This window comes from Marmota marmota, unplaced genomic scaffold (genome assembly GCF_001458135.2).
Source record: "Marmota marmota marmota unplaced genomic scaffold, marMar, whole genome shotgun sequence".
Lineage (NCBI taxonomy): Eukaryota > Metazoa > Chordata > Mammalia > Rodentia > Sciuridae > Marmota > Marmota marmota.
In genome coordinates, this window is record NW_026000221.1 from 23637692 (window position 1) to 23663747 (window position 26056).

The following is a 26056-nucleotide window of genomic DNA, read 5'->3' on the forward strand; positions in this document are numbered from 1 at the left end:
ATATATATATATATATATATATATATATATATTATATATATGTATAATATATATATATAGTGGGAGGGGAGTACCGAGGAATTGAGCTGAGAGGCGCTTAACCACTGAGCCACATCCCCAGCCCTTTTTATTTTTTATTTTGAAGCAGGGTCTTGTTAAGCTGCTTAGAGCCTCACTAAGTAGCTGAGGCTGGCTTTGAACTTGTGGTCCTCCTGCCCCAACCTCCTTTAAAATATTTTTGATCCTTGGTTAGTTGAATCCACAAATGCACAATCCACATACGTACAGGGTCAAAATCCACCTCCAAAAAGGAATCTGATTTTTTTTTTTTTTTTGTACTGGGGATTGAACTTGGGGACATTAGACCACTGAGCCACATCCCTAGCCCTATGTTGTATTTTATTTAGAGACAGGATCTCACTGAGTTGCTTAGTGACTCACTTTTGCTGAGGCTGGCTTTGAACTCACCATCCTCCTGCCTCAGCCTCTTCAGCCACTAGGATTACAGGCGTGCCCCACGGTGCCCGGCAAGAGCAGGGATTCTAAAGTCTGAGAGATTTGACTTTCCTCAGTTACCTTGTAGAAGCGTGAAAATTAGAAGAGACTCCATGCACTTCCTCAGCATGATCCTGACACTCATCAATCACCAGGCACAATGGTAGCCTCTGCTGGAAACCTCCTCACTACCTGTCCCACCCTCCCTGCCTTGCCAAGAGCTCTCTGATTTTGTTCAGGGTGGCCCTGTGCCCAGTGCCCAGGCCTTCACAGCAAGCTGGTGCCAGCTGCTGAGGAGTTGCTGTCCCAGCCTCCTTTGCAGTCAGACTTGGCCACTTGACTTTGATTTGACCAATCTAACTCGGGCAAGGGGAGAAGGTGCTGAAGCTCCCTCCCCCTCAGCCATCTCCTCTGCCTAGAGCAGGGCAGCCATTTGGTGACCATTTTGCAGCAGTCTGAGAATGAAAGGCCAGAGTGCCCAGAAGGACAGAAGAGGACACGGAAGGAATCCTCGGTGGCAGGGTTAAGCTCCTCACCAGAGCCACAGTGGTCCTTCTTCAGACTCCCCACGACGGATCCGATGGATTCCCTGTATCGCTGCAGCCTCTTGGCCGGGCCTGAAACTTTATTCGACTCTCTGTCGGCAGTGACATTCCCAGCCTCTGTCCCTTCAGCCTAGTGCAGCCAAAAGAACCATAGCAAAGTGGAATTCCAAAAGAAGTCAATCCACATTTTTTCACGTAATTCTTTTCATGACTCAGTCATGCAGTGGCTCCCGGGCAACAGCCCCACACCCAGTGCAAACCCCAGCCTGGGCTGTGACAAGAGTCACAAGTGGATACCTGAGCAGATGAGAAACTGCTGGGCTTCTGTGAGGGAGGCTGGCCACCTGCCCACCCCTGTCTGCCCCTCAGGCCTCTGGTCCAAAGACCATGGCAAGCCACATACCCCACTCTCTTCCTTCAGTTGTGAAAAATGGGGATCATGTCACCTAATAAACCAAGTTGTTGACCTGACTCCGGAGTCGGTTGGACAACTACCTGTACACAAATCAGGTGCCATACTTAACCTCTGGGTTCACAGCCCCCAGTATTTAGCACCTGCTGACCTTCTGAGCCCCATATTTGGCCCTTCACAGCCGCCACTCTGAACCCCAGTCTTCCTGAATGTCCTTTGGCCGCTCAGACTGATGTGATATCTTCCCATGCCTCACAGATGCCCCCCCCCTGCCTGGAACACGCACTGCCCTGCCCCTCCCCTGGCTAGATCCTGCTCCATCGGCAGCCCTGGATGATAAATTGCTTCCTCTAAGAAGCTCTGCCAGACACCTCTCTCTCTCTCTCTCTCTCTCTCTCTCTCTCTCTCTCTCACACACACACACACACACACACACACACACTGAGGTCCCTTTACCTGCTTGACAGCTGCCTCCCCACTGGTCTGTGAGCTGTAGAAAGGTAGAGCCTTTCTAGATCTCCCAGGCTCACCATTATACCCCTAGCATCTAGCACAGGGGCTGGTTGTAGGACTGTCATGAACTAGGCACAGGCCTAATCCAGAAGAGGCACTTCATATAGATGCATTTATTAAAGGATGAACACTTACAGAAAGAGTTTAGCACAACTCCAGCCTCTTGACAGGCCCAGGATAAATTCACATCTGCTAAGAGGAACACAAAGTCCAGTGGTTAGGAGTGTCCCTCCCATGGAGCAATCCTGCCTGGGTCGGAATTCCAGCCTGATGACTTAGTAACTGTGTGACCCTGGGGCAAATCACTTTACCTCTCAGAACCCCAGTTTCCTCATCTGCAAACAAGAATCCAAATAATAATGACCTGCTAGAGTTGCTGTGGAAATTAAACAAGGTGATTAAAAAAAAATAAAGTACCTGGTACAAGATAAGTACTCTCTAATTATTATTGTCATCAAAACTATTATTAAGCCAGAGATAATCCAAAAGGAGGCCCGGAGCAGGTCCTCCCACAGGGGACTGGGCCGTCCAGGTTTCCTCCAGCACCCACATCCTGCCACCTGTATTGATGCTCACTCTGGGCACCCCCCTCCCCATTCAGCAATGCCACCCATCCAAGGATTGTCCTCCGACCGCTCCTCCAGCCCTCCTTCCGGTCCACCAGCGGTCACAGACGCACTCGCCTGATTGATAAAGTCCCTATCTGGTCATTTACGATCTGGCTGCCGAAGAGGTAACTCCTGCCAACTCAAAAAGCAATTAATCTGCAAACAAGCTGGGCAACAGCAGGCCTGGGCATTGCAGTCTCGGGCCGAGGCCACTCCAGAGAGCAGATAAGACTGCAGTCGCCTATTTATTGTACATTTTAATTAAGTGCTTGTTAACGACAGTTATTTTAACAGTCATAAAATTACTGTTGTAATGCATTTTGTTGGAGGGAGAATGGAAGAGCTTCAGGATTTTATGAAAGCAACCACAGATTGCCTTCACTTTAAATCAAAGAATAAATTCTGAAGAGGAGGGTCGGTGCTGCGGTCCAGGCCCAGACGCTAATGGTTATTTAATGCGCTCATCAGTGTTTGTAAGTCCCGAGCATACGGCGCGGACACAACAGCCTCCAGACCCTCTTTAACACTTATTTGAGATGACAGGAAAAATGAAACCGTTTGTGATTTCAATGGAAAAGCAATCATTGGTACATTATATTCGCCTTGCCCTATCATGCTAATGCATGGTAAAAATGTCACCAAATGTATTTAAGGGCCTGATGGACTGTTAACGTTGGATTCCTGGTACTGGACTGATTAATAAAAATCTTCAATTTGTATGTAAATGCAGCGAGGCCTCATATCATCCGCATACCTGCACCCAGAGAAAATAATAAACTGAAGTTTAATGCAGCAATTATCAGCATTTATGGAACTCTTAAAGCAGTGGCAGCCCTAGGAAGCAGGCATGGAGGGAAACGCAGGGGAGGAGTGGAGATGGTCCTTGTGGGATGTGTGGGCTTTTCCCAAGGGCCAGCATCTGGCAAAGAGGGTCACAACACGCCGTGGTACCCTGTGCTCATCCAGGGAGAGAGCCAAGCGCGGTGACTCGGGGTGGTGATTTGGAGCTGTTGCCAGCGAGATGATCCAAGAGGCAGCCTCTCTCTGCTAATAACCCCTCCTTGGAACAGTGGGGCACCCGCTGACTTTCCCTGCTCTGATTTGGAGGAACCCCACTGCATGGTCTCACCACCTGCAGAGACTCGATATCTTAGTACAAATGGCAATAGTGACAAACCACTTACTGCTTTGCTAAGTGTCAGCCCAAAGCGAAGTAGTTTACATATTAATCCTTGTAATGTGTGCGCCAGAGACTGGCTCATGGTTCACCAGACCCATGTCCTTTTCCTCCTGGACACGCAGCTAAACTACATTTCCCAGACTCCTTTGCAGGTAAGTGCAGTCCTGTGCATTAGTTCAGTTGACGGACAGTTTGGTGAGCATTTTTTCATGCTTTAACAAAGATAACAATTTTTATCATAAAAACAGAATCATGCTATAATAATATTCTGTTACTTCCTCCCATTAAATGTATATTTTGTCAAAAAAAAATTATCCAGATAGCTCTACTCTACCCATTTTAGTCGATGCCCTGTGTATCAGTAGGAAAATATAGAAAACTAAATGTAACCAAAGCCCCAGAAACAACATGTGGTGAGTTTGTTACAGACATTCTTTACACCTGGGGGTTGGCATGCCTGTGGGATAAGGTCTCAGAAATGGAATCCTGGGCTCAAGGAGAACCCACACTTAGAATACTAATAGATATATCCAGTGTGCTCCAAAATAATTGTGCCAATTTGTGCCCATGATGTTTTCTGTCACTGGCTGTAGAGTAGGAGCCTGGGATGGTTGTAGGACTGTCATGAACCAGAGAGAGGAGTAAGTGAGGACAGCTTCCACCACCAAAATAGGTGTCTGCCACCTATCCTTACTATTAAGATTGTAGGCTCCTACCCTGCTGAAGCCCCAGTAGAAGTTCATTCTCCTTCCTGGAGAGAGGGGAACGGAGGGCTACCATGTCTAGAGGTCACAGGGTTTATGTGTTTGGGGCCCATTGGGAGGGAAAAGTGTCATAGAGAGCATGACTTCAAAGGAATCACTTATCTCTCTGGGTTCACTTTCTTCACCAGAAAACTTCTTCATGCAGAGGAGATTGAGTTAGGTTAGGGCTTAGTAGTGGAAAAGCCCTGGATCTCAGTGGCTTACCCCACTGGTAAGACATCCCACTCAAGTGACATCTACAGGGGAGGTAGCTCTTCTGCAGGAGGTGGGTTGAACGTCTTCCCACCAAGCTAACAAAGGGAAATGGGCAGTAGGGTGGCCCAAGGGGGTTTGTAAGGGACACATTATTCCTGTCCCCCTTCCATTGGCCAGCTCTCAGCCACATGGTGTGGCGGTCATGCAAATGTCCCTCTCGGATCCCCTGCTGTGGGGAGCCCCATTTGCTGGCAACCCCAGCTGTTCTACCTCTGGATTTACCCTCACACTTACATGGAGGGAGGCCATGCTTCTCCTGGACCAGGAATGACCCAATAGGAATGACCAAACATGGCGGACGCATTAAGCAAGGCCCACTTTGGCAGGACCCAGGACCTCTAATGGGCCATGCTGGCTCCGAGACTTCCTTGTGGCCTAGCAGGCACTTTCTGGGAAGGGTGACACAATCTGAGATTCCTCCCCAGGGCTCCCTTCTCCTGCTTGGCTCCTGTGGGGGTCGTGGCCTACAGGCTCTCTCCCTGCGCTCTCTCGCTTCCTCCCTCGGCTAAACTGTGCGCGTCTAGTATCCGATCCCATCTTCCCGTCTGCTTCTCAGTCGGCAGTCATCATTTCCAACTCTGTGAGTGTCTGTGATGTGAGAATCACTTACGATCAGCACAGATCACTTCTACAAACAAAACAAAAATTTAAAAGGATTTTTTAAAAGTCTCCTGGAATCACACCAGGATCCCAAGAAGCACAGTGAAGGGCTGGAGTGGTGGACAGAGAGTAGGGGGCCCAGAGAAGGTAAAGAACAGGTTTGTTGCCACGGTGGGCAACTGGGGGCCCATCTCACTGGGACCTCAAGAGAGCTTAAGAGCCCTATTCGAGTGGCCGGGCCAAGGGAGGGGACAAAGGATGCGTTTCTTTACCACCCCTAGTTCATGGGGGTCAGGAGTGGCTCCTGGGGGTGTCTTCATGGCCCAGCAATGGGGTACATTCCTCCCTCCAGAAGTCCTCATGTGGGTGCTGAAGATGGAAGCCACTGCCCACAGAACTGTCCAAGGAAGCTATAAGTGACTCTGGAGTAGACACTGGGACATTGGGACACCAATAGCCTAACATGCTTCTCCTGAATTCTACTGTCCCACTCAGGACTAAGCTAGGGGCTTAGAAAACATAAGATGAATGCAACTCAATACACACACACTCACACACACACACACACACATCACACACGTCACACATAAACACACAGAGTCATCCCTGTCCCTGGGAGATTAGTTCCAGGACCCCCACAGATGCCAACACGCACCAAGGCTCAAGTCCCTCATGTAGAATGCTTCTTCAGAACCTCTGCCCACCTTCTCGTTCTTCAGATCTTCTCTACATGATTTATAAAACCTAATGCAACGTAAATGCTATGTAAATAGTTATTGCACTGTGTTGTTTGGGGAATCATAAGTAAAAAAAAAAATCCATACATAGGAAGTACAGACACATTTTTTTCCCCCAAATATTGGGAATCGCTGGATGTTAAGCTCAGGAACACAGAGGGTCGGCTGTCATAGACACCTCCTCTACACTAGGAACTCTCCTCCTCTCCCTCAAATAAGGGAGGGATTTTTTAAATTCTTTTTCTCAATTCTCAATATCATTCAAAAACAAAGGCTATAACAAGACAATTAGCTGGCTATGGCCTTTCCTGTGGGTTTTATCCAGCAGGTGGGTGAGTGTGTGCATGGGGTCTGGACGGAGCAGGAGCACCCAAAATCAGAGGGCAAAGTCAAGGCCTGGACACGTGAATTTCCAGGTCACCAAAGGAGGCATCTGGGGACTCTCAGGCCCTATCGAATCCTCTCGTGGGTTAAGTGCTGGTTGTGTGTGGAATCGCACCCCTGAAGCTCCTATCCTTTCAGAGCTTCGTGCCTCTAGAAGTCCACATGGGGCACCTGTTGTCCCCTCTCCTACTCCAGCCACAGCCACAGGGTCGGTTCCACGTGGGCTGTGACCAGCTTCTCACAGCTGCGTACGGTGACTCCACCATATTCGTCTGGCTTCCTATCCTGGTTTTCCTGACACTGTGGAGCTTCTGTAGCCTACAGGAACCCGTTCACCAGGCATGGGCACCCCACAACTGTGAGAGGGCTGAGGCCTGTGGGGCAGCCTTCACCTACAGAGGGGGAAGCTATGGGGTTAGTGCTGAGGTACACGCTGGCCTTCACCCTCAGCTGCTTCTCCCTTAGTCTCACCTGCCCATCCCCCCACACCCCAGTTCCATCCTGTCCACCGGCTCCCCAGGATTCCCCCAAATAAACTCCCCACATGTCCACCTTTGCCTTCCTATCTGCTTTGGGGGGAGACTAAGGTTTTAATCCAAAATAATCAGTTCCCAAAGGCCTACAAGTTTGAACTGGGTTTTCAAGTAAGAAACAGAAATAGGTTGGCAGAGAGAAATGGGATCGGGAGCCCCGGAAAGACAGGGAGAAAAATGAAGCAAAGAGAGAAGGAGAGAGGGGAAGGAAAAAAAAAAAAAAAAGCTCAATTTTCCCGTTAGCTCCCTGCTCACTTCTCGGTCAAGTTCAAATTGCCTTCACTTTCTCCAATCAAGGCCGCTCCGGAGGAAGCGATTTCTGCCAGTGCAGCATCTCCACGGCGCACGCAGGCGAGATCTCAAGACTTTCCCCAAAACACTTCTGATAGACATCAGCGAATTGGCTAGAAGGAAAAAAATTCTATCCACAAGTCGCTGCAGAGTCTCTGCCGCTGGCTCAAGGGTCCCATTCGTGTTGGAGACCCTAATGCAAACAAGGCCAGGACATTTACTTGGAGGTGTGGGACAAAGGAGGACCAAGTCAGGTCTCCCCAGCCCCCAACGTGTACCAACTGGGCAGCAGAAATCACGCAGAGTTTCCCTTCTCCTACCAACACACAGATGGTAACAAAATCAGGCTTTTCCCACACTTTTCAGAATCAATTCTTTTGAAAGGTGCCCACGCTGCCTGAGTCTCCTGCTCCGGCTGGTTCCCTTCTCCTTGTCATTGTCCTCCAGGGTGAGCAAGGACAGGTCTTAGCCATGCACCCCACCCCCAGCAGGAGGGCCAGGCTCAAGGCTGTGGGTTGCTGCATGACCAGCACACCATCAGGGCCCCATGGAGAGATGGAGCTGCTGACCAGGGCCACCAGTGTCCCCAGAAGAGCAACAAAGGGACACAAGAGAAGTGGGGTTCTCTCACCTCTCTTTCCCAGGGGCAGAAGGAGAAAGCTATTTTTTCAGGATATTTTATTGATGGTAGAATACACAGCGCATCAAATGTCCCCATCGTGGGCGTTTTTAAAGCGTACAGTTCAGCTTTAAGTATTCACGGCACGGAGCCCCCAACCATCTCCAGAACTCAGCATCTTGCAAAACTAAAATGCTGTAGCTCAAGTTCAAATTGCCTTCGCTCGGGCTGGGGATGTGGCTCAAGCGGTAGCGCGCTCGCCTGGCATGCGTGCTGCCCGGGTTCGATCCTCAGCACCACGTACAAAGAAAGATGTTGTGTCTGCCGATAATTAAAAAATAAACATTAAAATTCCTCTCTCTTAAAAAAACAAAAACAAAAAAAAAAACCAAATTGCCTTCGCTGTCTCCACATTGCATATTCTCCAGTCCTACCCAGGGAACAAGTCACTATTCCCCTCCCCTCCCCCAACTCCCTGGCCACCACTCCCAACTTTCTGTACCTCTATGACTTGGGTCACTCTAAACACCTCCTACAATTGGAATCCTACAGTCTGTGCCCTTTTGTGCCTAGCTTATGCCACCAGGCACAATGTCCTTAAGGTTCATCTGTATGGTAACATGTGTCGGAACGTCCTTCTGTCTTTCAAGGCTGAATGGTATCCCCTGGCATGAATATACCCCTTATTTATTTATTTATTTATTTATTCATTCATCTCTTGATGGCTTCCACCATTTGGCTCTTGCAAATTAGGCTCCTAGGAACACAGGTGTGTAATTATGTGTTCAAGACTCTGCTTTCAATTTGGAGGGGACACACAAGGTGGGAACATTCTGGTAACATCAAATAGCCCCACAGCAAGCCTGGTGGGAGGAGTCAGGATGGCAGTTACGGGCAGGTTCTGCAGCCACACAGGACTGATTGCAAACCCTGATCCTACCTCTTACTCTATGTAGAAGAAACTAATTTAATATTTGTTGGCCCTTGCCATAGGTGAAAGAGTTTTCTAAGTCCCTCTACAATAGCATTAGCTTATTTAATCCTCAAAGCAAGTCTACTCACTAGTATCAACCTTATTGCACAGAGGAAGTGGAACAGTTTACCTGGATTCAAGTAAGTGATAAAGCTCAGATTTGAAGGCAGACAGCCTCCTTCCAAAGCCTGTATGATGATAACGATCATGGCCATGATAATGATGCTACAAATAAATAAGAAAGAAGAGGAGGAAACAAATCCTAATCGACTGGTTTCAATTATTTTTCCCTTTTTGACTCCTACGGAAACTGAATTTCCAAATAGCTCCACAATGTGTTTGAAGTTACACGGTAAAAGGGGGACCCAGGCTCCTTCTTTCAGCCAAGTGCCTCCTTTGTCTGCTCATCGGATCATCGATCTCTGCATGAATCCCTCTGTGAAGAATGAGGAAGGACTTGTAGGCAAAGGGCTCTCGTGTTCTCCCGTCCCACCAGTGTGTTCTTTGGCCAGAGCAGAAATTCCAAGGACATCTGGCAGAGAGGCCATAAAGTGTGACATGTGGGGAGGAGGAAGAGGAAACGCCACGCGGGCTGGAGATGAGGAACAGATCTGGGGGCATGAGATCCTGAGCCTCCAGGGCAGCCACAGGATGTGGGAGAAAGAAGAAGAACCTGGGGTCTGGGGAAATATCACTCTAGCGTTCAAATCCGACGCACATGAGAAGTTTTGAGAGTCACGAATAAAGACGAGATGTCTTTTAAAATTATAAAGTTTTTATTTGGGACTTTCTGCACAACACTGAGATAAGACTGGACCATATCAGGCCCTCTGCTTATATTTGGGTTAAGCCAGTTGAAGAGCAAGACTTGGGGGGTGTACTTCCTGTGTTCCAGGCAGTCGGTTTATGGCAATAGCTGGGACACAGGTGTCCCTCCTCCTGGGGCAACCCCCTCCAAGGCCAAGGAGCTGGCTGAAGTCAGGGAATAGGAATGGAGATGCTTCAGTACCTGAGAGTATTACCATTTCTTTCTATTTCTCCTTTCAAGAACCACATGAGGAAAATCCCAGGCAGATCCAACCCTTCCTTGCATACTGGGGTCTGTTCTCTGGGCCTCTTCTCCGCTGGTCTTGGCTCCCAGTGGCCTGGCCTCTCTGGCTCTGGGCCCTCCCCGAGAGCCCCCAGCATTCTCCTTCTCTGCTGCCCCAGTCCCAACACAGAGGGTAGCATCAGTCCCTTGTCCCTCAGGGGGCTGAAGAGGTTCTCTCCCCGCAGTCCAGCCTTCCCTGGCCCAGGTGAGACCTCTGGGCCCCCAGGCGACTGCCCACAGAAAACTCTGATGTCTCTGGTCCCTCCTGGGCTGCAGAGCCACCAAACGGCTGCTGGTTGCCTCCAAATTCCACGATCTCCCTCCTCTCTTTGCAGGTGTGCTCCAGTCTTTCCTAACTGTCTTTAAATTTCCTAAGAGCACATGTTGTTTTCCTCCAAATTAAAAAGATTTACTTATACATGACACAAAAATTGGGAAGTATAGAAAAGGACAACGAAAATGAACACCCACAGGCTCTCCCAGGGACCATCAGCATTCGCTACCATCTTGGGAGCATAACAAGGCACACGTTCCCCAGGGTACAGGTGCAGACACCGCAGCCCACAGGCCCAGGTAGGAAGGGGGGAGCCAGGAGCCAGGTGTGCCCAGCTGCAAAGCCCTTGCTCTGAACATCTCCACCCCCTCAGCCTTTTCCTGTCCTGCAGGGATCCAACCACTGGCACACCTGGAGCAGGTACGGCAAGTCAGACTGGCACCGCCAACAGGGAGAGCTGTCCATCAGGACAGCAGCCGGGTCCATGCCCTCTGCCCATGGGAACCAACGCCCACTCTGGGTGACCATTTACCAGAGAGGTGTGAAGGACTCTCCCTCAGCCTCAGCCCACAGAACACAGCCTCTCCCAAGCCTCCTGACAACGTGAAGGAAGACTCACGTGAGCTTCCACCAGCCTTGGCTTCCGTGGGAGGCAGAGAGCGAGTCCAGGGGAAAGACACTGGGGACGTTCAAACACAGGCCGCCATGGGCTCTGCTTTCTCCTCTGGCAGGAATCTAGAAAACTTGCCAGGCACACACCATGTAGTGGCCTCCCGGCCACTTCAGGTCACAATCAAATGACTTTTTACAGGCCCCAGGAACACACCCTTCCACAGAAGCATTCTGATGGCTGGGCGCCATGTCCAGGCTGTTCTGAATACTGCCAGGTCCCCACCCCCAAGTCTCCCAAGGACAAGCAGGTGTTCCTGGAGGACCCAGAGTGACCCCTCCCTCCCTCCAACAACAACTTTACATCAATGACCTCATTTGCAAAACCCTGAGGGGGGCATGTAGGTGAGTGTGTGTGTGTGTGTGTGTGTGTGTGTGTACACGTGCGTGCGTGCTCAAGACAGACACAGATACTCCTTGGCTGACATTGAGGCTCCATCCCAAAAAATCCATCCTAAGTTGAAAGTTATCTTAGTCCAAAACACAGAAGCTGCCATGCTCCCAGCTTAGCCTTGGTCACCCCACACAGGCTCAGCCCCACACATCAGCCTGGAGTTAGGCGAAGTCACCAAACACAAAGCCTGTTGTAAAATAAAGTATTGCATATCTCAGATAATGTATGGACTCTTGTAATGAATGCAAAAAACGGAATGATTGCATGTGTACCTTTGCACACCATCATAGAGTTGAAAACTTCCAAGGGAAAACTATAGATCTGGGAGTGTACACACACACACACACACACACACACACACGGGTGCAGGGATTTATTGCAGGGGGAGAAGTGATCTCTGGAAATATAAGGGAAGCAGTGGGGAAACTGAGTCAGAGAAGGGAGCAAAGTCAGAGGGCCATCAAGGAGCATGTCATCCATAGAGCCACTGGGGCTGGCTCCATCCCGCCTGGCCCTCAGAGGAACCAGGCAGAACTCAGCAGAGGACCATCGCAAAGAGAGATGGGAAAGCTGGGGTGTGTATCCAAACAGTCTTGTTGTCCACTGACTAGCAAACTAGTTATAAATATAAACATGAATGGGAGTAAGGACATTCTGTCTGACATAAATGCATCTCATGATATTCTCTGAGTGCTTGCTGGACTCGTCATTTATTGGCAACAAATGCTTAAAATGAGCACAGTCTTATAGACCTTTATTCTGGCATTTCTTCACACACTGGAGAGCTCATGAGACCAGAAGTGGGATTCTTCTCAGGCTCTAAGAGTTCCTGTTTGCAGTGACCCTGGGGTCCTGGGGATGTTCCCGGGCCATCGGGAACTCTAGGGTGCTGGGACCATCCTGGTGGATGAGCCCAGGACGAGGATTTTGTGGAGTCTCAGGTCCCCAGCAGAAGCTCTCTGGGCCTCAGCGGGACCGCCCTGCTGATCATCAAAGCACAACAGGGATGACCTGAGGTCATAGCCTGATGACCCGACCCAGGTCACCAGCCCATCCGGGTCCCCAAAGCTACTCCAGCCAGGCCCTGTGCCGGACACTAAACTCCCCTCCTCTGGGGCCTCGAGGGACAAGGGCCTAGCTCTTGGACACCCTCTCCTTCCTTCTGGCCTGCACAGGGGAGAAAGCCCTGTCATCATTAATCACCCAGGAGGCTCTGGGGATGGGGACGACGGGCTTTCTAAACCACAGAAAGCCCACATCAAAAGCCACTGCTCCCTTCGTATCCTGATTTACTCGGCAACGCCTCAGATCCGGGTTCAGAACCCAGAAAACAGAGGGCAGCGGAGGGGCAGGGGAGGGCTGGAGAGCAACAGAGGACACCACCCTTGTGGAGCCCCCTGGGGCTGTTTGGGGGCTGTTCTTCATCCCCCACCCCGGAAGGGACAGGGGGTTCCTCCATATTCTCCAGGAACCTCAACAACCCACAGGACCAATGACAGGATCCAAAGGGCACGCGGGCCTCTTGGTTCAAAAATTATGACAACTCTCTCTGCATTAACGTGAGAGCATTAAAGCAAGCACACAGGTCACGAGGCCAGCCTGTGCCATGGGTATGCCAAAGCCAACGGATGAGGACCTCGAGCTGGCGTCCCCTGTCTGTCCCCAGTGCCACCTTCCTTCCCCAGGGCTCATTTTCTCATCACAATGTTTTAGTCCTTCATTAACATGCTCTGAAAATAATTTTAGACCTTGTTAGTGTCCTTGTGGACATCTCTGTCCCCCCAAGTGACCATGTGCTCAGACTGTGGCAGGTACCTTGCTTGTCACTGTCTCCCCAGCACCCAGCTGTGACTGGCCACCCACAGCATGCTCCATCAGTGTTTGGTGAGTGAGTGGACGGGTGAACGAGCCACTTGATCACACGTGGTGGATCCAGAGGCCTCTGAGAGGCCCGTGCCTGCCCACGCCATCCCTGGTACGTTATTTCCACTCAATGACCAGTAAAAGAAAAGGAAGCCACCCGCAAATTGCCCAGATTTTCATTTTATTCTCCAAAATCACTACTCGATGTCTAGGGGAAAAAAGTGGCAAACTATTGGGCAGTATCTACCAATGCAGAGCACAGGCATCCCGGTGACCCAGCAGTCTCAATAGGGCTCACCCAACAGGACATGCAGTGGTGAACTAAAGGGCACACCCAGGATGCGCCCAGAAGCACTGCTCATGCAAACTGCCCAGATGCCCATCAGCAGTTGAATAGATGAGTGCACTGTGCAGGGACGGCCACGTGGTGATGAGAAAATCTACAACCGTGTGCATCAATACAGGTGGATCACACAAATATCATGTTGAGCAAAAGACACCAGAAACAAAAGATGTACGCTGCCCGGCTCCATCTGCACTAAGCAAAACAAAAAACAAAAACAAAACAAAACAACAAAAAAAAAGTATATATGTCTTTTGCAAAATATATATTGCATATATATATATATATATATATATATATATATATATATATATACACACACACACACACACAAGGCTAGTCTACATTGGCAGAAGGTGAACCATCCTTGGGTTATCTATGCAAGGTGGCTATCCTTGGGGGTGATGGAGTGACTGGAAAGACACCCAGAGACTTCTGAGGGACCTGAGTCTGCACAATGGTTATCTTCCCTTGGTAAAAAGATGTGTAACCTACACTCTGAATGCTCGCATCTTATTATGGGTAGCGATCTTCAAGGAGAAGTCAGAAATCCTACTGAAGAAGGAAGAACCCTGAATGCCCAGCACGGCATGAGTTGCATACATCAGCTGAGCACAGTGATTCAGAGGAGGAGGACTCTAGGCTGGATTCCTGAGTATCAGTCTTGATGCTGCCCCTTGATAGCAGTGTGACTGCAGGGAAGTTATTCAACCTCTCTGTGCCTCGGTTTTCTTCATCTCTAAAGGAGGGGACAACAGTACTCATCTCATAAGGTTGTTTTGAGGTTTAAATGAGGTAATACTTGTAAAGGGCTCCAAACCACACCTGATACCTAATAACCATCCTGTACCTATTAACTTTTATGGATGGAAATATATTAGAGGAAATGGTACATCTATTCATAAGAATAATGGGAAAATGTCTTTAAGATGTGTTAAATGTGTACTTGTGTGCCTACCCACTGAATTTTACTTTTATTGTTTGTTTGTTTGTTTGTTTGTTTGTTTTGGGTACTGGAAAATGAGCCCAAGGGTACTCCACTACTGAGCTACATCCCCAGCCTTCTTTGGATTTTTATTTTGAGACAGGGTCTCCCTAAGTTGCCTGGGCTAACCTTGAACTTGCGACCCTCCTGCCTCAGCCTCCCAAGTCACTGGCATTGTGTGCCTGCTTCACCATTCCTGACTTTGGCACTTGACACATATCAAGTCATCGAGTTCTCCTATGGCATTTTTAAAGTGGGGAAACAGAGGCACAGAGAAGCCAAGTCACTTCCTGAAGGCTACCCGAGAAGAAGAAGCAGAGCTGGGATCTGAGCTCATCCTCCTTGTCAACAGGCTGGTTACACGGGCTCCCTGCAGCCCACACCCATGTCTTTAATGCAGCATGGAACATGCAGGTGAGAAATCTAAAGATGCTCACTGCCCTGGTGAGCCCCCAAAGCCACCCTCTCAACTGAGAGTTGGGTCTAATGACAGAAAGGCACCAGGTTTCCTACAGTGGTGAGAAGGAGGTGAGCCCATGGGTGTGGGAAGACAAAAGGAAAGGTCACCCAATTAAGATTCCATTTTCATGAGAAATTTAGCAAATGCAGATGGCGTGGGGTGGCGTGAAAATTGCAACAGCCTGGTTTTGTTGGTTGTTTCTTTTGTTTTGTTTTGTTTCTTCTTCTTCTTTCCTCAAAGCCACAAGGAACCAAGGAAAGGGAGGGAGGTGAGAACCCCCACATTTCCCAGCATGCCAACCTGTGCCCTGCAGAGCAACTTGACTTGTCTATTGCTTCTAAACAGCTGGAGAAATGTCAAACTGTCATCAGTGATTAAAGGGGGATTTTCCAAAGGTTTCAAAAATATTTCAGAATTCAAGACCTTATTCCTCTTGCAGAAAATAAATCCAGGCAGCATTGCCTTAGCCAAAGGCATCACGGGACCCTCTTTCCCTACTGGTTTTCTTCTCTGGGTGTTGATAGTGGAAGACAGGCTTGGTCTTTGCGGTGGTTTTCTTTGCCGCCTTAAGCAGGTTATCTTGGCTGCCTCTACCCAACCAAGAAGCACAGGGAGTGTGTGCCTAGGCCCATGCTCCACAGGATGCACAGAGATCTGTGAGGTAATTACGGTGGGTCCATCGATCATGTAGCAGGCATGCAGGGCTCCTGGGGATTGCTGTATCCATCTCTGTGTGCAAGACCAGGTACAGCATCTGCTGGGGCCAGTGCAAACTGAAAATGGGTTGTCCTTTTGCAAAACTTAAAAATTTCAGGATGGCCAGGCGCAGTGGCGCACACCTGTCATCCCAGCAGCTTGGGAGGCTGAGGCAGGAGGCTCTCGAGTTCAAAGCCAGCCTCAGCAAAAGTGAGGCACTAAGCAACTCAGCAAGACCCTGTCTCTAAATAAAATGCAAAATAGAGCTGGGGATGTGGTTCAGTGGTTAAGTGCCTCTAAGTTCAATCGCTGGCACCCCACCCCGACCCCCGCAAAAAAAAAAAAAAAATTCAGGAAGGCCACCGCTGAGCATTCTGCTCAGGACCTTCCCAAGCATGAGATACTGTGAGCCGGTCACATGTCCATGAAGCCAGCCCTGTCTGCATGCATAAGATCTACTCTAGAGTCTGGAACCTAGTTAGTGCTTGACCAGCATATACTAAATGTCCATCTTGCCATTATCATGATCCCCTCTGAGAAGAGGCTTTTGGTTCCTGGACTGTGACTGTATTTTCCAACATTAGTGGAACAGTCACTAGGTACGACATTATTTTTGACATGTTAGCTCCTCTGCATTAAGATGCTATGAGGTAGAGAGTTGTCTCATAGGAGGCAACTGAGGCACAGAGAACTAAGTCACCTACTGGAGGTCACACAGTTGCTAAGAAGTTGTGCTGCATTTTGACCCAGGGGATCTGGCTCCAAATCATTCTACGGAGTTAGGATTAGAAACACTTAGACAGTCAGATAGCCCCTTCCTTTAGGCTGGGACCCACATCTTATTTCTCTTTGTGTCCTCTTCCTTGGCACGCCCGAAAAGGAGCAAACATTCAGGGGACACCCTTCATGCAAATAGCATTGCTGAGCTCCTCTCTGCACCAGGCCAGAAATCTGTCCTGGAAAAGACAGTGATTTCCCCTCGGCCTCCATGTTCCCAGCTAAATGGAGGGGTGACTGGCAGCAGGAGGATTGAAGGGTTTGTTCTGGGTGACATGCAAATATTTAATCAGTGACATGACCCGGGAACTGAGCAATGAGAGTGGACCCCAGACACTTAGGTGGCCCCTGCTACAACACACTTAACCCTTTGGTGGCTGGATATGGGGCCAGTAAAGAAAATGGGATACTTGGGGCCAGTAAAGAAGGTGGGAAAGATGGGACAGGTGGGCAGAATAGATAAATGTCCCCTTCTCGTCTCCCCATTATTTTGGAGTTCTCCATTGCATTCCTGAGAATGCTTGGCAAATTTCAGGCTCTAAGTGCCCATTCAAATCCACAAACACTGGGTATTCCTACGGCATGCTGCAGGTCACGAGAATGTGGAGAGAGGACAGTGAGTAAGGGAATGAGCACAGCTTTAGGAAACATGATTCAGTCCATGCCTGGAACATAGTAGGTGCTCATTTAATACCTCCTAAATTGAGTTAATATGAAATTAGACATGTAAGATCGGGGGGCCCATTGTTCCCGAGGTGAAAGTTGTGTTCATGGTCCATCCTTAGGTCACAATTATTCTCAAACCTGTCAGCTTAAAACATGGAGAGCCAACCTTTTCCTTTAAAGGTCAGTTGGTAAGTATTTTAGGCCTGTGGGCTGTGTCATCTTCCTCTGCAGGTACTCAACAGTCACTGCTGCGATAAGACAAAAGCTGCCATAGCTAATATGTACATGAATGGGTAATACCAGGTTCCAATAAAACTTTATTTACAAAACCCAGTGATTGGAAGTTTGCTAACCCTGCCTTTGAACAACGTGCATTATTTCATAGTTTCTGTGGGTCAGGACTCTACGTGTAGCTCAGTTGGGTGCCTCTGGCTCAGTGGTTTCTCAGGGGTTGTCATCCAGTGGTCAACAAGGGCCACAGTCACCAGAAGACTGAGGTGGGACTACAGAATCTGCTCCCGAGCTCACCCGGTGGTTGAAATCACGGAAATAATCCCAGGGATGGAAGCGGAAGCCACCCCAGGATGTGCCATTGGGTTGGCCCTGGGACAGGCACTAGACTCTGCCAGGACCTCCTAAGGAGCTTGGGGCACGCGTTTCAGAAGGGTCTGGCCTGGAATGGAGCAGGAAACATTGAGCCATTTGGTCCCTCTCCTTGGCCAAGGGTGTCACGTGCTGGAAGGGGTCACATGTGTGAGATCCCTGCTGACGTTCCAGAGAGACAAGAGGTGTGCCATGGTGGCTGCTGGCGAGGTCCTGCCCACACCTGCTGGACCAGGGGCTGCACAGGAGGTGGAGCTGAAAGGTCTGAAGTGGCACAAGAGGGGTCCCCAGAGTGCTCCTCCCCACGGGAAGCCACCCAGCCCTGCCCTGTGGACTTCAAGCATGGCCCCATGATGGCTTTGAGCAGAAGTAGCCAGGGTCCCCTCAAGCAGAGCCTTGAGAGCCACTGAGGGCTTCAGCATGCCCTCATGTGGCTGCCGCAGGACGTCCAGCAACAGTCCCCAAGGGAGTGGTCTTTTCAACCTGGATCCCGGGGCAAAGAGAACGTGTGTCAGAGCCACAGCCAGCAACCTGTGAAGTGGGGGGTGACCGTCGGCCATGAGGACGTGAGGGTGGTTTGCTGCCGTGGCCACGCCCGGCCTCACCTGATGGATTGATTCAATAACTGAACCTAAAAAGAAAGTTGAAATCACACCAGACAGCCAAAAGGGCTGGGCGTAGGCCCCAGGATGGTGTTTTGTGACCTCTGTCTTTGAAACGCAAAAATCCTATCTCCTGTCCGTCAGGTTGCCAGGGCGGCTGTCTCAAGTGAACTCATAGTGGGTGGCTCAACCCAACAGAAATATATTCTCTCGTGGTTCTGGCACTAGAATCTGAAATCAAGGTATCCACAAGGCCACGCTGTCCCTGAAGGTGACAGAGGAGACATCTTCCAGCCCTTGCTAGCTCCTGGTGGCTGCCACCACCCTCGGCAGCCCTTGGCTTACAGCTGCACCTCCCCAGTCTCTCCCTGTCTTCAGCTGGCTGTCCTGCCCATGTCCCCAGCTTTTTCTCATAAGGACACTAGTCATATTGGATGAAGATCCTACTCAAGTATGAGGTGGAACTCCATCAAAAGTCTGACCTCAGCCAGTCACAACTGCAGTGGCCCAATTGCCAAAGGCGTGTACATTCCCAGGTTCTGGGGAGGTTCTGGATTTGAAGACACTGCCCAAGCCTGCATACTCAGACTTACTGGTTGTGTTGGTTCGTAGAACCTAATGGCCCTGCTTCATTTTCTGTTTAGAACTGATCACTCCACCAGAAGTCAGATGTATTAGAGCAAAGCTCCGTCTAGCTCACCGTTCAACGCCAGCCCCTCGCACAGCTTGAGGCACTAGGGTGTCCTCCCATAAAAATTTCTTGCAAAGAGAAAGAAAGAGAAGAGAAGAAACAGACTTTCTGCTTTGACATGTTTAAGATGGTGCAGAGGAACTGAGAAGGGGCTGGGGCTAAGGACGGGGAATCCAGAGAGTGGGACCTTTGAGCTCATAGTTGCTGCAAGGCCACCCTTTCTATTCTCTCTCCAGAGGCTTGAGAAGAGGCCCTGTTGGGACAGAGCTCCTCATTTCCCAGGTGCCCCTACAAGTCTACCTTCAACCTTGCTCCACCCCAGAAAAGCAGCCACCAGTGAACTAGGAGGGGGCCAAGAGGAAAGGCAGGAGAGGAAGCTGAAGGCCCAAACTTGGTCAGGTTCTGCACCATGTCCTTCCCACAGGAGGGGGGAGCTCTGTGTACCCACGAGGGTGTCCCATTCCTGCAACTGGGCCTGAGAATCAGGGCTGACAAACCCAGTCCACACTGAGAGGAGTGGACCCAAGTGGAGACTGGATTGTGTCCAGGTGAATGGGCAGCTGCTGCCATGAACTTCAGAGGACTGCTCTCAGAAAAGAGTCTTCTATGTGCAAATGAATGCTGAGATCTAAATATTTAAATAGGTTTTAAAATAGAATTCAAGCAATTCAATCAATAAGTAGGCAGAGGGGGGTGGGCAGGGGGAGCCACTATGGAAGCCAAAAAAGAGGGTGTTCCCAGAGGTAACCCTTGATTGACAGCCTCTTGTGTAATGCAATTCCTGATTGTCTTGAAGAATCTGAAATTTACAGTGTGGATCAGATCAAGGCAGGACACTAATCCATAAGCTCATGCACATGAACTGAACCCCCCCAAAAAAGCAGATCAGAGGCAGCTAGGCCTCAGCCAACCAAAACAACTTCTTGCCTTCCTCCGGTCCGTTCTCTGGGAGAGAAAATAGATCCTTGACCCTAGTGATATTTTTTTGCCCAGCTCCTCTTCACACATTTACTTAAGTGTAAAGATTGAGGAGAAGGGGAATCCAGGTGTCCTGGCTTCCCTTTCCTTCAATCAAACCAGGGGCCATTCTTCCAATAATCCTTCTTCCCAAATCCCCAAAGGACCCTGATCTTCCTCCCAAAGGAATCAAGATTAAGAATACCAGACAGAGTTCCAATCTGGGCTTTGTCCAGCTCCCACAGCTGCACTGGTCCAATCCCTAAGACTAGGGCTAGGTCATACCCCAACTTTGCACAAAATTATGCAAATTAGAGAAAGGTATTTTTCCACCAGTGTAGCTCTAAACCAAGACACACAATTTAGTAATCCCAGAAAGGCTGACTTTAGACCCTCTTAGCCCCTCTGCTGGGTGCCCTTGTTCATTGAATATCCTATAAAACCGCACATAGCCACCCTGTATAGTCTCTCCCTTGCAAGCCTATTGCAAGAATTAATTGTGATACTGTTTTAAAATGCTTAACACAATTATGTGGTAAATAATAATAATAACTCAGTATGTTATGCTTTAATCTTAATTTATTTACACAATCTTCAACAGAATAATACAGGCAAATCCCAAAGCAGGGCTGCTCTTGGGAACCCCAATATGACTTGAGATAGTGAGGGCAGAGAATTAAATGAATACTGAAGGGTAAGAAGTATCCTCTTTTCAATGTTCTCGTTTCTTCCTAGAAAGATTCACTATTTTACACCTCAGCACTTGCTAATGATACATACATGCTCTTGAACCCCTAGAAGTCTTTCCCAAGCAAGTCTGGGCAAAATGTATGAATAGTGCTTGATTTTTAGCTCTTTATCTTCTACAATTTCCTTTTCTGGTGACTAACAGCTCCTTTTATTATTTTAATTTTTTTTTACAGTCATACCAATATTAGTATCAACTCTTCATCCAAAAAATACATATTTGAGTTTTTAAAATGACCTGATTTAAGGAAAAATGTTAAGTCAATAGAGTAGAGGTGGTAGCAAAAATTTGAAGTTGGGGAAACTTGACCTCAGGCAATTCCAGGCAAGGTCAGACCTTTACGGTTTTTCTTTGGAACCGGGAACTCTGACTCCCCTGACAGGGAGCAGGAAGGAACACGGGGTTAGAGCAAACGCTTCCTGTCCAGGGTCCTCTGCGCGACAGTGTCTAGAATCAGGCTCTTAGCTTCGGATTTTCTCAGCAACTCACGTCGGTTCCCTTGGTCTCAGCTCAGTTTGCGCCTTGGCTCTGATAAACCTTCACTTTGGGAGGTGCACCTGGGTCAAGGGTCCCGAGTTCGGCCAACCTCAGGGAAGGACCTCTGCTCTTGGAGACCCAGTCTGGCTCTGTTGGGGAGAAGCCCAGAATGGAACCGGCTCCCGACCCCAGAAGGGTCCTGGGAGCACCATCCCTGGTCAAGCCACGCCAAGCGCCCTCTAAGAAGAGGAACGAGCGGAGCACCTACAGGTTGAGGCTGTGTTTGATCCCGCGATGTGTCACCCGGAATTGCAAACAATTTATTGCCAATAGACGACGTTGTCAGGCGCTAATTTCCCGGTGGCGCTCCATCACAGGCCTCTAAACGCCAGGGGAGGGGCTCAGAGGCCGCTGGGCGGAGAGCGCGGAGGAGCCACGCCGAGCCAGGCGGGGGTTCCCATAACGAGGCTTTAATGAGGGGAGCAGGGCCCGCCTTTGTGGCCAAGCCGGCGAAGGCCGGGCCCCGCGCTCGGCGAGGTCACTTCCTCCCCAGGGCCCCGAGCGCCAGGGACAGCTGCCGCCGCCAGGGCCGGTACCCACAGCGGGGCTCTTTGGGGTCCGCACCACCCTCGCCCACTCCAAACTGCGGCAGGAAAAGCAGCGCCACGCAACAATGCAAACGTGCTCATTACCATACCCTCAATATGCAGGAAGAAAATGCGCGATTCTCACCGAGCCCCGTCACCCGGCTCTGGCCTCGGTATCCAATAAGGCGACATATTCATCTCCCGAGAAGATGAGGAGGGGGCGCCAGGGAGGCAGCCGCTGGGAGGAGGAGAAAGGAGGGGACAGATCCTGGAGAGGGAGAGAAGAAGGGACAGACACCGAGAGGAGAACCCGACAGGGACCGAGAAATTGAGGAAGGAACTGGGGGAGGGTTAGGATGAAAGATGGAGAAAAGAAAGATGGTCAAACGCAGGTGGGGGGGGGGGGACACCATCACCAGGAGAGGGAAGCCGGGACAAAAGAGGAGAGAGCCGGAGCCGGATGGAGAGAGGCCAACTAAGTGGCCCTGAGAAAAAGTATAAAACCGAACAAATTAGGGAGCCGAAGAAAGACCAAAAGAATGACCTAGAAATCAAATATTCAGACAGTGCGAGAGACGGAGGAAAACAAAGGAAGGGAGGGAAGCGAAACTGCAGGTGGGAAAAAAGTCGATCCTGAAGAGGGAAAGAAAAATAAAATTATTCACGCTAAGGTCCGGGGTTTTCGATCTAGGCCATCGGCCATCGTCTGGGGCGCTGCACATCGCGGGCCTCGCCGAGACCCAGGGGAGTGGGCCGGTCGGGTGGCTAGGGGGCGGAGCAGAGCCGCAGGAGACCCGGTGGCCGGCCTCCCTCCTCTCCTTGGGCGGCCTGGCCGCTGGGGAGAGCGTAGGCCTGGCCCGGGGCCCACCCGGCGCTTCGCGACCCGCTGCCGCTGCGGCCATTCCGGTGGGCGGCCTCTCCCGTGCAAGAGAGCGAAGTTGGCAAAGTTTCCCCCAAAGTTTCCCGGTCACTTCTCCAGACACCGGGAAGGCCTCCGAGGCCCTGGCAGCTGGTAGGGAGCGGCAGCATTTTCCGGGGTGGCTCTGGATCCCCTGACCCGCGCCTCCTGGGATGCTCCGAGTCCGGATTCCTGGCCAAATACGAATTCCTCCCGGTGCGATGCCAGTCCACGCACTGGGTCCGTGTGGCTGCTAATAGCGGAGAGAGAGAATGCGAAAGAGAGAGAGAGGGAGAGAGAGAGGGAAGGAAAAAAATATCCTCAGCTCAATTTAAGTCTCATGGAAAGGGCTTACAACTGTAATTAAATCATTAAATTCTTGTCTACGCTTCACAGAGCGGAGAGAAATTAACTTCCCACCAACCTCATTTTCTATTTGAACATGAAATAATGATTTTCTGCCCGTCTAATTACAAAGCCAACATCTGATCAAGCCAGCATCCAGAGGGGATTATCGCATGCACGAGTATTAGACCTCATTACCAGCTTGAGTGCAAAATTATTACATCTTGTAATTGGATGGTGAGATTTATATACAGATCGGCCCGGTTTCTGTAAGATTGTAATTACAAGCTTCGTTGGTTAGCTACTTATCAGAACTTTGCAGGAAAACAAAACAAATGACTGAGGAAAACGAGCATTTCATTAACCTGTAACCCGAGCGCGGGGGGAGGGAGCGGTGGGAGCGCGCGCCGGCGGCGTCTGCAGGAAGCCCAGGGATAGCCAGCCTGCACTGCCGCCGGGGGACTCCGGGCCTTGGGAAGAAAGGACAGAAGATGGGCCTCGGCGGGGAAACACAGAGCTACAGGGGTTCCCCGCCACCCAGACGCGCGCGCACCGCGGGGCTGGGCGAGGAGGGGGCAGGAAAGGGGCCTCGGTGGCTCCAAGCTTGTGTGCAGTGCGCGAAGCAGCCCCTGAAACTGGTGGGCCTCAGGCCCAGGGTACACGTCGGGCAGCGGCTCCCGGTACGCGTCCAGCGCACACTGCTGTGTGCGCCACGTGTGTGCGACTGACACCCTTTCGGTACACTCCCTGCGCCCTGGGCTGTGTTCCAAGAACGTCCGCAGCGAGTCTCCACAGCGCTTTGTGCGTTAGGAATACTGGAAGAAGGAGAGAGATGATCGAGAAGCTTCTGCGTGCGGCGAGTTTGTGCGCGCTGTCTTTTCCAAATCAACTTCCCGTGCACCTGCTTTTCCTTGCTATGCGAGAGTATCACTCTGACCTAATCTCTTGGATTAAAAATCCCTGGAAAATAATCGGCTGCCCGCGGACCCACGAGTTGAGTCCGGATTCGGGTTCCACTAGCACGGTCTAGTTGAGGGACCAGCACCACGTCGGGGCTCCTTGGAGATGCTGAATCCCGACTGGGGGGTGGGGTGCGTATTTCAGGGCCTGGCCAAGAATATTCCCAGCTGGAGACCAGGGTAGCCAGGGAGGTGGCTTCTGCTCCCTGGGGCTCCTGGAGAGATGTAATTAAGCAAGATTCTTGGGTTCTTGTCCTGGTGTGAAGGTTCACCCTCTGGGCCGGGGGCGGGGGGCACCCCGGCGTGGCTGGTTCCTTTTAGCAGTCTGGCCTCTCCGGGTCCTCTTTCCCCACGCAGCTGGGTCATTAACTGGTTAATGCGGAAGGAGCATCTCCGAGGCTCATGATTACTTTAAATATCGGGCGTTTCACCCTGGCACTTAACAGTGCAACCCCCGTTCTCCCAGCTCAAAATCTTTCTCCCACCGCCCTCCTGGTCTGGTGCCACCACGCCCTGCAAACTCTAGGATTTCGGGGCTGTGGAACCTCAAGGTCTGCACCTAGAACACACCCTGGGGAATGTTACCCCTGATTTTGCAACCCTAAGATTTTTCGTGGGAAGGTGAGCCCAAGATTCCCTATGACATTCTCTGGAAGGTTTAACTGGAAACGAAATCAGGCGCAGGGGAGACATTTCAAGACCACGGAGCTGCCCCTGATGTCGCCTCCTTCGGCAAGGTTCACCTAAAGCCAACACCTAGCATCAGGCAGAGGCGCAGGACAGAGGATAGGGAAGCAGTTCAGACCCAATTGGGGAAGACACCAGTTTCCCCCCATGGAATCCTAAACCTGGTCGTCCCCGAACTTTCTTTTGTCTTTTCCCTCATTATTCTTGGCGTTCGAATCCGTGGAAGTCATCTACCAGTCGAAAGAAAGTGGCAGGAATGGGGATGGGTTAAGAAGAAACTTTTTATTATGTAACTGAGTCCCCAGAGCAGCAGTGACCAGAGACAGCGGGGGCCGAGACCCTCGGATCCCTCCACTCCAGTGGAATTTGGATTCGATTCCTTGATCGATCAGTGCCGGGTGGCAGCTTTCCGCCTTCAAGCTGAGGCTGGCCACTCCAAGGCAGAGTCGCCGCCCCCCAAGTTGTCCCCGAGGCACGACCGCCTCAGGCCAGGCCCGTGCGCGGGTCGCCGCCGCGGCCTAAGGCACTTAGTCCCGAGCCGCAGCAGTTTCGGGCATTTCAATGCCTTTCTTGACGGTACGCCCTAATCCGTGAAGATGGGCGCCTGAATACTGATATTTCAAGTTTGATTTAGGAAATTCTCCACCGCACAACCCAAAGTCTTGCCTCCCATCCCCCCACCCCTCCCCGGCGGTGGGAGGATCCTTGCAGAAGGAAAACGGGTTGACGCAGGAACCTGGGAGCTAGTGAAACGAGGAACCTGGGAAAGGGCTAGTGAAACGAGGATCTCGACAGACCCCAAAAATGCCAATAGAGAAACTTCTCGAAGTACTCTCTGAAAGTTCTTGGGCCCTCCGACGTCTGGCTCCCTGTTCCTCCCCTCTTCCACTCCTTCTGGGTCTACTGATTCTTCGCGGCTCTCTAAGACCTCCGGAGTGTCCACCCTTTGGCCACCGAGCCCAGCCCGCCATTTCCAACAGGGATTTCGCACCCCGACACCCGGGAGGCGTTAATGTGGCAAATTGCACTGTTTGGTCCTCCCGGGTGGAGGGTTGACTCCCCACCCCCTGGGCAGTGAGATGGCCTTTAAAAACGCCTTCAGGACGCACTCCCTCACCCCTCGCGCACTCTTCTCCCTCCCTCCCGACCGCTCCGAGGCCGAGAGTCGAAAGGTGCGAGCTGAAAAGGGGCCCTGGGCAAAGAAAAACCGGGGGTCTCCCTTGGCCCAGGGTCCGGTCCCGACCCGGGCCTGTCGCTGTGGCTGAGGAAGAAACGCCGAGGAGCCGGAGGCGGGGAGGGGCGAGCTGACCCAGTCCTAACCCGCGTCCCAGCGCCTCTCGCTCCCCCTCCCGGCGCAGGCAGGAGGGGGCGGGAAG

At 50.8% G+C, this 26056-nt stretch overlaps 1 protein-coding gene and 1 long non-coding RNA gene across 2 annotated transcripts in view; one reads left to right on the forward strand and one right to left on the reverse strand.

The window, feature by feature from the left end:
* Positions 1-26056, forward strand: part of Irx3 (iroquois homeobox 3) — a 128857-nt gene that overhangs the window by 98023 nt on the left and 4778 nt on the right. The window contains exons 2-3 of the mRNA XM_048792019.1: positions 10665-10812; positions 14880-14914. Of these exons, the coding sequence (XP_048647976.1) occupies positions 10665-10812; positions 14880-14914 (183 nt within the window). The remainder of the gene's footprint in view (positions 1-10664; positions 10813-14879; positions 14915-26056) is intronic.
* LOC125612977 lies at positions 20541-24423 on the reverse strand. The gene is made up of 3 exons (XR_007343476.1): positions 23114-24423; positions 21473-22942; positions 20541-21353 (listed from the first exon to the last, which is right to left on the reverse strand). It is a non-coding gene; the product is annotated as an uncharacterized LOC125612977 (long non-coding RNA).